Below are 12,836 nucleotides of genomic sequence, written 5' to 3'. Positions count from 1 at the left end.
ATTGATCACCCTTCTAACAGTAGCAAATTTATCGAAAGGGCAAGGCAATAGTGACGCCTAAAAGAGAAATGTTAATTTATGTGTGTAATTTTAGACCCATGGTTCTAAATTCAGAATAGATAAACTTCATAAACTACAGAAATGTTATGTTTATGTGAATGTGTGTATGCTTATGTGTGTTATTTCAATGATATATCAGATTCTTTAAGAGAGCACCATTTAAAATGTTACTGTCCCAGGGGAGGAAGGAGAGAAGGGAAAGGGAAAATATTGGGGAATGATATTGGCGAAATTATATTGTTATATTGTGGGTATGTAATGATATGTAACAATGACTTCCAGGATTATGTACAACTATAATGCACTAATAAAAATATGGAAGAAAAATTCTTCCAGTCCTAGTTATATGGCATTACCTAGGTACTTATTAGAAACATAATTTCTCAAGCCATAGTCCAGACCCACTTAAGTAATATCTGGGAGTCAGGGAGTCAGGCTCAGAAAGCTATGTTTTTAAAATCTCATCAGATCATTTTTAGCCATGGAAAATTTTAAGATGCACTGGTGGGTGTAATATATTAGAAGTCTTTAATTTTACATTCCTTTAAGTCTATTTAAATTTTTTTAGCAAGGTGTTTAGTTTGAAGTTATCTTACTTTATTGAAATGAAGGGAAATTTCCAGCCCAAACTTAGAACCAGTGGTCCTTTGTACACTTATCTGAGTGTTCCCTATGCCTAGAATATGGATTATATAAATTATTATAATAATAAGTGCTTTTTCTAACTTCTTCAGATGATATAGGTATACATTCAAATGGAAGAGTATCAATTAAATTTGTATAGATCATTGGCTACTACTATGAAACTTATAATCATTTTACATGATGAATGAAAATAAAAATATCTTACTAATAGGAAACTTAAAATAATAAATAACAAAAATTATACACTTGAATTAGCTTCAATCACTTCCAAATTTATATAAACATATATTTTCTTTCTAATGGTAGATCTCACTTAAATGCCATGTACCATTACTTTTCAGTTACTGGCAGATCTAGAAAATAGTTCCATGTTTACTGGTGATCTTGAGTGTCAGAAGTTACTAATGGAAGCTATGAAGTACCATCTGTTGCCTGAAAGAAGACCCATGATGCAAAGCCCTAGAACAAAACCTAGAAAATCAACTGTGGGGTCACTTTATGCTGTGGGAGGCATGGATGCTATGAAAGGTAAAAGAGACAAAAGAAAGTGCCTTCATTCCAAAAGGAAAAGATATACTAAACATCCTCCAAATCATGAAGTTGTTATTAAAGCCATGTTAAATGAGTATATATATAAGTGTGTGTGTGCATGTGTGTAAATGTTCATAAGTTATTTAATGTAGTTCTGTGATCTAATTTTTTTCTTTTCTTATGAGACATAATGCTTTAATTGGTGTTAACTAAACTCCTGATAGACACTTTTTCAATATATGCAAGGAACTTTCAATTTGAATATTCATATTTCTATATGTAATGTTGTCAGGGACCACTTATTTAATGTTTTTCATAAAGGTAAAGGACAAGGACCTTCAGATTTATTTTTTGAGAGAAAGAGTACTTTCTAGATCCTGTTCTCAATTTCTTTTTTTTTAATTTTAATAATATTTAATCTAATACAGCAAAAACATTATTTTAACATATATTCAATATTAAAAAGTAACGAGATTTTTATATCCTTTTCTTTGTACTAAGTCTATGAAAGATAGTGTGTATTTTATTCTTTAATTATTATTCTATTTAGTTTTACATGACAGCAGAATGCATTTTAATTTACTGTACACAGAGTACAACTTTTCATTTCTCTGGATGTACGTGATGTAGAGTCACACCATTTGTGTAATCATACACACACATAGGGTAATGATGTTTGTGCCATTCCACCATCTTTCCTTCCCCTTGCCACCTCACCTCTCAATGTCTTGTTAGATACTCAAAGACTAGTTAGATATTCAAAGAGTAGTTGTTAGATACTCATGAAATGCTGGAATTCAAACCTAGGAGAAATAATGATTTTTATAAGAATTTCATCAAATGTTGTATGGACCAGTTCCTGAAGCCAAACTCCTTCCTAGAACTTGTTTTCTATAGTTCTGCCTCTTTATACCTGGTTTCTCAATTTTTCAACCCATAGTGTGAAAATAGACAAAGATTTTACAATTGAGTTGGTTGCATAGAAAATAAAACCATCAACCTACTTAAAGATAAAATATATTGGTAAATCATAAGTAGAAGGCTACATTGTAGAAAATGATAAAAAACTAAAAATTTTATGCTATTGGAAACCTGTTTTTTCCTTTGATAAATATAACTGGAGATTGGAAGAGTACATAGGAAATATTCTGAAACTTATGTTTTAGTTTTCCATTTTATATATAGGAACAAATTAGGTAATTTTTAAATGATAAAAGTTTATTTAGTTGGAGACTGGAAGTCCAAACTGTTAGAAAAGTAAAAGGGCAAAGCAGGTACATGTAAAGAGAAAAACACAAGGGCACCTTGTTTGTAACGAAGTGCTCTCTTGGTAACTATTTCATTGGAGAAAGAGCAGCATTAATCCATTCATTCATAAGATAGTGACTCATGACCCTGTCTCCTCTCAAAGGTTCAACCACCTATTAGCACCCTGGGGACTAATTTTTCAACAAATATATTCCAGAGGATATATTGAAATCACAGCACCTATTTAAAAACAAGAGGTTGGAAATGCAATTATTTTAGGGTTATTTTACAGGCTTTGTGATTCAGAATTTACCAAATACAATAGGATTCTATAGTAAGTTTTAAGTCTGGAAACTGAGTATTTTCTTGCATTTCGTTGAATAGAATGAATATTAATAGAATGTTACAAGCTTTTCACTATTTAAATTGAAAGGTACTAAATACAAAATTCAAATGTGGTTATCTTTAGTTTCTAATATTTTCAAAGGACTCATTCAATGTGAGCAATGAAAACTTCTATGTTTATTTTTTATGCTTGTTTCTATTTCTGTCATATTTTTCAGGTTGTACTTGAATTATTTTCATATAAATGAATGTTTTTGCACAACAGTTATAAGTACCTACAACTCCTATCAATTCCTCTATTTTATAAGAAAAAATTTAATGAAATAGAGAATAAATTAAAAATCAGTACTAAACTTATTAAACTAATTAAAGAAATACAACATTTTGGGATGCCTAATAAAATAGTTGTCTGTCATATCACATTAAGAAAAAAGAATAGTAAATAATCTCATTAATTGTGGTTTTGATAGAATGAGCCTAAGAGTTTACATCACACAAAACTATGGGGAACTTTCATTAATCATCAGGATTCCCCAGAAAAACAAAACCAAATGAATTTGGTTCATCTAGAATTGAGTCATGGATTATAGAGGCTTGGCACATCCATGTTATGCCAAAGATGCTGGCAGGAAAGAGTTTCAATTAGTTTGAGTCCAAGGGCAGCATGCAGGCAAAATTTCTTCTTGGGGAAGTCAAAATTTTTTCCATTGATACCTTCAATTAATTGGATGAGGTCCCCATATATTTTGTATGGTAGTCATATTTACTGAGTCCTTCACAAAAGCATCTGTTACTTTGGGCTAGCCAGTTTTACACATAAAATAAACCATCCAACTTCAGGCCCTGTCAACTTGACACCCATACACATGTCCTAAAACCATACTTAATTTCCAAATTAGCAGGGTCATACTTCCACCTAACATGATACAACTATATGCAACACACAATGCTAACACTTGCCCCAGAAGAGAATATAGAATTATTGGGTGGTGTTTATTCTTTTCCTTGGTATCCTTTGATATCTAACTGATGACTTAAATATTAAAATGTAAAGTTCACAATATCATAATATTATGATATAAAGTCAATAGATCCTGTAACAGGACAAAGGGATAAGAGAAGAAGAAAATTAGCATTGGTTCATTTATATAACTCATCAATGTGTTTGTAGCTGGTGTTATCATGATCTTCTTCTACTACCCATTCTTTGTTTCCTTTCCCCTCATCAGGCATCTCAGCTAGGCATAGCTTTTCATTACAGCCATGCATAATAATGTGGTTATTTTGACTTACTCATAAATGCATATAATATAATTTGTACCATTTCAATTCCAAGTACTTCCTCTTTCCTACCACCCTTCCCACCTACTGATTCCCTTGCTCAACTCTACTAGTTTTCCATTTACTTGTTGTTTTTATAATTGATGTATTACTGTTACACATAAAGTGGAATTCACTCATTATAATATATTTAAACATGCACATAACATAATATGTTCATTTTCTTTCCACAGTTACTCCCCTTTCCCATTTCTCCTTCCTCCTCAGTCCCTTTTCTCTACCCCACTATTCTCCCTTCTATTTTCATGAGCTTCCTCAATTTTTTCCTTCTGTCTCTCTACTTTCAGCATATGAGAGAAAACATTCAATCCTTGACATTCTAAATCTGGCTTATTTCACTTATCATGATGGTCTCCAGCTTCATCCTTTTATCAGCAAATGACATAATTTTGTTTTAATTTATTGCTGAGTAAAAGTCTATTGTATGCATATATCACAATAATTATATTATATTATATATATTCATGTGCTCATGGGTGCCTATTCTAGTTCCATGACTTTGCTATTGTGAATTACACTGCTATCAATATTAGTATGCATATATCGCTATACATGCTCATTCTAGTTATTTTGGATAAATACCAAGGAGTGCAATACCTGGGTCATACGGTAGTGATATTCCTAGTCTTCTGAAGAATCTCCATATTGCTTTCCAAAGAAGTTGTAATAATTTTCAGTTCCGCCAAAAATGCATGAGTGTACTTTTTCATCCACATCTTTACCAGCAATTATTTTAATCTTGATGATTGCCATTCTAACTGGAGTGAGGTGAAATTTTAGTATTTTTTTAGTTGTATGTCCCTTATTGCTAAGAATGCAAATATATTTTCATATATTTGTGGACCATCTTCATTTCTTCTTTTGAGAAATGTCTGTTCAGTTCATTTGCACATTTATTGATTAGATTATTTATTTTTGTGTTAAATTTTTGAGTCCTTTATATATTCAGGTTATTGATCCCCCCATTGAAAGAGTAGCTGCCAAAGATTTTCTCCCATTTTGTAGGCTCCGTGTTCACACCTTTCTTTCCTTTGGTTTGCAGAAGCTTTTTAATTTGATGCCATTCCACTTAAAGATTCTAGGTCTTATTTCTTGAACTTCAGGAGTCTTCATCTGTAGGAATTTGGTCCCCTGTATTTGGAGCCAGTATGTTGAAGTGTTGACCTATTTCCTTCTAGTAGTTGCAGTTTTCTTGTGTAATTCCTAGGTCTTTTATCTACTTTATGTTGATTTTTGTGCAGGGCAAGTCATAAGTATTTAGTTTCATTATTCTACATATGGATAGCCAGTTGTCCTAATACTATTTGTTAAAAAGGCTACCTTTTCTTCAAGGAATGTTTTTACACTTTTGTCAAGGTTAAGGTAACTGTTACTGTGTGGACTTTTCTGTGTCTTCCGTTTTATTCCACTTATCCTCATGCTGTTTTTATGACAAAACCATGCTGTTTTGTTACTGTAACTCTGTGGTATAATTTGAGATCCAGCATTACTCTTATGGCTTAGTATTGCTTTGATTATTCTGGGTCTTTTATTCTTCCATATGAATTTTAGTACTGTTTCTTCTAGTTCTGTGCAGAATATCATTGGTATTTTGATGGCAATCACATTAAATCCATAGATCACTTTTGGTAATATGCCCATTTTAACAATATAAATTGTGCCTATCCAAGAATATGGAAGGGCTTTCCATCCTCTGGGATCTACAATTTCTTTATTAATTGTCCTATAGTTTTTATTGTAGAGCTCTTTCACTTCTTAGGTTAGATTTATTCCCATGTGTTTCTTGTTTTGAGGTAATTGTGAATGCAATAGTTTTCCTAATTTCTTTCTCAGCAGATTCATTGTGGGAGTACAAGAAAGTCATTGACTCTTTTATATTGATCTTGGATCCTGTTCTTTTACTGAATTTGTTTATTGGCTTTGTAAATCTTCTGGGTTTTCTTGGGTCTTCGACATATAGGGTCATTTAATCGCAAACAGATACTTCTACTTCTTTTTTTCCTGTTTGTATGCCTTTTATTTCAGTCTGTCCCTAAATTCTCTGACTAGTTTCAAGAAACATATTAAATAGAAGTGATCTGAGTGTACATCTTTGTCTTCTTCCTGATTTTAGAGGATATTCTTTTAGTTTTTCTCCATTCCTAATGATGTTTGAATTCGTTTTAGATTTATTGCATATAGTTTTTATGATGCTCAGGTAAGTTCTTTGTATCCCTACATTCTTCAGTGTTTTAGCAAGAATATGTCCTGGACTTCATTGAAGGCTTTTCTGCATCTATTGAGATGATGTGTTTTTTGTCCAATTCTATTTATATGGTGAGTTACATTTATTGATTTGTATATGTTTAGACAACAAATGTATCACTTGGATGAAACCAACTTGATCATTATGTGCAATCTACTTATATTTTTGAATGTGGAATGCCAATATTTTTATTAAGGATTTTTATATCTAAGTTCATCAGGTATATTTGTGGTTTTTTTCATTGACATGTCTTAATATGGTTTTGGTATCAGTGTTACAGGATAAATTTGGGAGTGTCCCTTCCCTTTCTATTGCATGGAACAATTTGAGGATGATTGGCATTAGTTCTTCATTAAAGATCTGGTAGAACTTAGCTGAGAATCCATCTGTTTATGGAGTTTTCTTTATTGGAAGGCTTTTTTTATTGAGTCACTCTCACTGCTTGATATTGGTCTGCTTAGGTTTTCTGTATCTTCATAGTTCAATTTGGGTAGGACATATGTATGTAGCAATTTATTAATACCTTCTAGATTTTTCCAGTTTATCAGAGTATAATAAATTTTCAAAATTGTCCCCAGTGATCCTCTTGATTTCAGAAATATCTGTGATGATATCTTCTTTTACATCTCTGATTTTGTTTATTGGGTTTTCTGTTTCTCTTTTGGCTCATTTGGCTAAGTATTTATCAATCTTGTTTATCTTTTTAAAGAACCGACACTTGGTTTCATTAATTCTTTGTATTTTTTCTCAATTTCATTACTTTTTGACTCAATTATTTCCTGTCTTCTGTTGATTTCAGAATTAGTTCTTGCTTTTCTAGGGCTTTAAGATGTAACATTAGATGGTTTATTTGAGATCTTTCTCTTTTTTTTTATGTAGACACTCAGTGTTACAAATGTTCCTCTTAAAACTGCCTTCATGATGTCCTGGAGATTATGATATGTTTTATCTCTATTCTTGTTTCTAATAATTGGTTTGATTTCCCCTCTTATTTCTATTATGACCCATTCCTCATTCAAAAGTACATATTCAAACTCCATGTATTAAAATTATTTATTTTTATCTTGTTAATTTCTAATTTCATTCTATTATTATCTGACAACTTGAAAAATTATCTGTTCTTTATCTGTTAAGACTTGCTCCGTGTCCTAAAATACAGTATATATTGGAGAAGATTCCATGTGTGTATAAAGAGAAAGTGCCCTCAGTTGGTGATGGGTAAAATATTATATAGATGACGTTTAGGTCTGTTTGATTAATAGTATTTTTTAGGTCTGAAGGAACTTGGTTTATATGTGGCTAAGCTATCTATTGGTGAAAGAGGTTATGTCAAAACAACTCAGTATTATTGTATTGGGGGATATTGGAGTCATTATATATTAAGTAGGGTTTGCTTTATGTTAGTAAGTGCACCAATATTTGAGGCATAAACATTTATGATCATTATTCTTGTTGAATATGACATGGTAAATACTTTTTATAATGTATCTAAAAGAATGATGACAATGTTCTAAGCAGGATCAAAGTTGAAATTTAAAATAATCAAATGATAAACTTTATCTTGTAATACAAGCTACTCATTAATGCTTTATTTATTAAAATCAGTGAATTACCTGTCTCTTCTGATTAATTTTTGCTTCAAGCCTACTTTGTCAGATATGAGAGTAGCCACTCTTGCTTGCCTTTGTACTACATTTGCATGGTATATTTTCTATCCTTTCATCTCTAGTGTATGGCTATCTTTGCCTGTAAGGTCAGTCTCCCATAAAGAATACACAGTTGCATCTTGTTTTCTATTTCATTCTGCTAGTCTGTGTCTTATAATTGGAGAGTTGAGAGCATTTTCATTCAATGTTATTATAGAGAGATGATTACCATTTCATGCTACTACAGTTTACTTCTAATGTTCAATTCACACTTGATTCTTTTATTTGACTATGCTTGTAAGATTCATCCATTTGCTGGCTCTGACATTTTTAAATTACATCTACATGTAATATTTCATTAAATATTTGGAATATTACTGACTCTGTTGCCATGAATTACTTTATTTTATGCCTATATTAGAGGTTTTTTTTTCTCATTTTCAATTCTGAAGGTTAGCTTTGTTTAATAGAGCAATTTCTGTTGACAATCATTACCTCTCAGGACTTGGTTTATACTATTTCAGTTCCTCATGGCTTTAAAAGACCGAACTAAAAGATGAAAAGTAATTTATATTTACCTGTAAATGTGACCTGCCATTTTTCTCTTGTGGATTTTAAAATTATTTTTTTTCTGTATAATAAGTATCTTAATGTGTCTTGAAAAGAATTATTTCTTAAGTATTTGGGGTTCTAAATGGTTCACATATTTGATTTCCATCTCAGTCCCAAGGTTTGAAAAATATTCTGACATTATTTCACTGAAAACATTGTAAATTCTCTCAGTATATATCTCACTAGCTTTTTCTAAGCCAATAATTCTAAGATTTGGTTTCTTAATATTATCTCATTTTTTCTTGTATATTTTGGCCATGGTCACTTATCATCTTTTGTTTATCATTTACTATTTCAAGATTATATTCTTTCTTTGATGCCTGAAAATCTGTTTTGTACATGGTCTAATCCATTGGTTATACTTTTAAACAAATTTTTAATTTGATTTATTCTTTCATTTTCAGTATTTCTATTTATTTCTTAATCTCTATTTAGTTCATAGTCTCCATCTCTTTATTGCAGGGTTTTTTTGCTTTCTGTGTTCCCTCTCTTAGTTCGTTCTTAGATTATTTTTTAGTTCAATGATCATTTTAACTACTCAATTTCATAAAATAAATAAAATGGGAGCCTGCAATCCCTGGTTTCTTTTACTCAAGTTTGTTATGGAAGGTAAAGGCAATCATTTTGAGACAGTTTGAGTTCCTACTATGTGGAGACACTATAAATATCTCTATGGGATATTGCAGACTGCTAGAAGAATTACTTAAAATTCCAACTTTTGAGCCCCCAATCCATGATTTACTTTTTTCAAATATCATTTCCAATCCTCACAGTAATATTATGAGAGAGGTTTTATTACTTCTACTTTGCACATATTAATATTAGGAAGCCAGCCCAAGGACAAACATATAGAAAGACTAGAAATAGAGTTCTGACTCAAATTCCATGTTCTTCTTTTTATGCTATCACTATTCTAAAAGGAAGAACATCAGAAAAATACCCTCTTTCTTAAATGCCTTAGATTCTGTTGGGAAACAAGGGCAAGCACTTAAGAATGATAATAAAAAGTGGGGTAAAGAAAGAAAACAGAAAGAAATGTAACAAAGAACGTTAAAGTGCAAATTTATTTATATAAATCAATATTATATCTAAAAATATGTCAATTGACATTTTTTCATAAAACTACAATAATAATGTCTATACTTAGAGCTCTTATTGTGTGTTATTTCAGTAATTTTTTAAAGATACTTTTGAAACTTTCACCTTTTGATGTCTATTAAATACAGTACTTCCTTTGTTTTTAATTTCCTCTCTGACTCATGCAATAAACTCAGAATTAATTGCTAAATATAGATACCACACAAATGAATAGGGTTAGCAATAACTTTAGAATGTAACTGAAAGAATAATCAGAAAGTTCTAAGTATGATCAAGGTTGAAATTTTAAAATGTTCCAATGATAAACTTTGAATATATTGTACAAACTATTCAGTAATGACTTATTCATTGAAAAAATGAATTCTGGGAGACAATACCACAGAGGACAAAAGAAAACATGATTATAGTCACTTTTAGTGCATTTTAAAAATAAAAAAAAATCACTAATTCATATATATTCACAACTGCAGGAACTATAGTGTTCCCACCAGTATTACAAAGTTTAATGGGATTTTTTTCACTCTTCTAAAATTATAATTGACAGTTGAGCACAAGCTTCAAAATGATTTGAGAAACAATAATTGTAACATTCTCAGCAAAAGATTGATTTCCACAGAAAAATTACAAAATATCAGCCCAAAATACAATTTATGATTTTTTTCCTTTAAATATGGAGCTGTCATAATAAACTAGTTAGAGAATTTACATCTTGATTAGTTGGAACATTGGTACCTATGGGCAAAGGGAATAGGGAATTCTCCAGAATTCAAGATACCAAACTAGTGGTTGATAAACATTCATGATGGCAATAGAGAGGTGAGAGATAATCTTATCTCTTAAAGTTAATCTAATTCCTGGAAATATTAACCTGGCATAAGGCAAATGTCTCCAACTTTCATTGTAAACCTCTGTATACAGATAATTAATGTAGTTTTGTACAGTTTCCTGCCCAATTATCTCAACATTTATATAGCCATGATATCAATAATTAATGCAGCCTAACTTTTATGTCCCAATACTCTAAATTGGCTAATTTATAAATTCAACTACTGAAAGAAGAAGTAAAAAGTTTATATGTATGTATACATTGATATACAAATGTATGTATGTATGTGTATACATATATACACATATATATACATATACATATATGGTGAAAGATTTTGGAAAATAGGAATAAGGAAATGTAATCCTGTGAAAATTTTTAGAGAAAACTAGTTAAAAGCAACAAGAGTGAAAATAGATGTGTTTGTAGATGTTCAAGTTTGAACAGTGTCATTTGAATGTTTAGTGCAGAAATGATAATCTAATCCAAGACAAATGTAACCCAAGACAAAATTAACAAAAGATTTCAGAATTAACAAAAGATCTAATATGTACTCTGATCAAATTTTGACTTGATGTAACCCCATACCATATCCTTATAACTGCCATTGAATAAACCTCAGATATTAACTTTACTTTTATAACTGATGGATTACATTTTCTCCATAAATCTCTCAGTAAAGGAACAACTAGAGAATATTTTTCATATAACTGTTGTTGGTTTTGTGTAATTGGTATGAAGATTCCTAAACCTTTCACATAATATCATAGGAACACTACTGATGTGACTAATAATTCTATCATTTTCCATCATAGTTACTAGTGAGAGAAACCTCTCTTTTGTGCAAAATCTGCTTTAACTATATCAGCAGCTATTACGAATGAATGATAATCAAGAGTTGCCTGCAGAAATGACATTTTATTATGACAGTAGTGATACTTTCCCATGGCCATAAACATTAAACATTGTTTAGTAATAGAGTTGAAAATGAAATTTTATTAAGACCTAAATTAACACCTCAGAATTCTGTATTCTTAACCATAATTCTTTGTGATACTATCATGAAACATTGTATCAGTTCCTTGTTTTTTAGTCATTTGTCTTTTAAACATACACACACGCACACATACATCCCACAGCCTGAACAAAAGAGCAGAAATTAACATACCCAATGCTCATAAGTAATTAAAACTGTAAAAGGTGAGTAAATGTTGAATAATAGAATCCAAGGTATTTATTTTTGTTATAAAATATAATTAGTAAAACCTACTGGTAGCCTAACATTTCCAAAGGAGACATTATTATGGTATTTACCACATATTTTATTCCTACTCTTCTATTTTGATCCAAAAGTGATAAGTAAATATTTTACCCTTTGCTTTATCTCTCATGATGTAGTTTCATCTGGACTACCTAATGCAATATAGCCTGCAATCACTGATCCTGTGCTATATAAGTTGTGGGTATAAAAATATAATGTGAATGATGCCAACTTAAATTTTTAATATAAGTGAGTTTATCATTCTTAAACATCCCTTTAACAGGTACCACTACAATTGAAAAGTTTGACCTCAGGACCAACAATTGGCTACATATTGGCACCATGAGTGGCCGTAGGCTTCAGTTTGGCGTTGCAGTTATTGATAATAAACTTTATGTTGTGGGAGGAAGAGATGGTCTAAAAACTTTGAATACTGTAGAATGTTTTAATCCTGTTGCCAAAATCTGGATTGTCATGCCTCCCATGTCAACTCACCGTCATGGCTTAGGTAAGAATTAATGCTGAATAATTTATTAAGAATGTATAATAGGGCTGGGGAGATAGCTCAGCTGGTAGAGTGCTTGCCTCGCAAGCACAAGGCCCTGAGTTTGATCCCCAGTACCACAAAAAAAAAAAAGAATGTATAATAAATATTTTTAAAAATTAACCATCATTGCACATTATTGGAATTTGGTCAAACTCTAGGTCAAAGTTATTCTAAATGTTGAAAAGCTTAAGCAGATAGTAAAAACTAATGAAACTCTAAATGTAATAGATTTCATACTTGTTAATCCTGTCTCCTTTCTACCATTTTTTAAAAGAGCATTACATTTTAGCAAACATTGCAACTTTAGAGGTTATATTATTGGGGAACATAAAATTACAGTAGGAAGTAATCTCCTGAGCTATATTTAAAGAGGAGAGCATTTGATGATAGAGAGATATTGTTTCTAGTTAGATGAATTATGTCTCTTCCCA

The 12,836-nt window shown here is 30.9% G+C and overlaps 1 protein-coding gene across 3 annotated transcripts in view; it reads left to right on the top strand.

The window, feature by feature from the left end:
- The window catches only part of KLHL4 (kelch like family member 4), a 168,248-nt gene that overhangs the window by 140,830 nt on the left and 14,582 nt on the right, over window positions 1–12,836 (top strand). For all 3 annotated transcript variants that reach the window (XM_079123026.1, XM_079123025.1, XM_079123024.1), the window contains 2 exons: window positions 1,047–1,233; window positions 12,142–12,366. In XM_079123026.1, coding sequence (XP_078979152.1) covers window positions 1,047–1,233; window positions 12,142–12,366 — 412 coding nt within the window. The remainder of the gene's footprint in view (window positions 1–1,046; window positions 1,234–12,141; window positions 12,367–12,836) is intronic.

Source organism: Sciurus vulgaris (assembly GCF_902686455.1).
Source record: "Sciurus vulgaris genome assembly, chromosome: X".
Classification (NCBI taxonomy): Eukaryota; Metazoa; Chordata; class Mammalia; order Rodentia; family Sciuridae; genus Sciurus; species Sciurus vulgaris.
The sequence above is the reverse complement of the archived record's forward strand: the minus strand, read 5'-3'. Positions and strand labels throughout refer to the sequence as shown.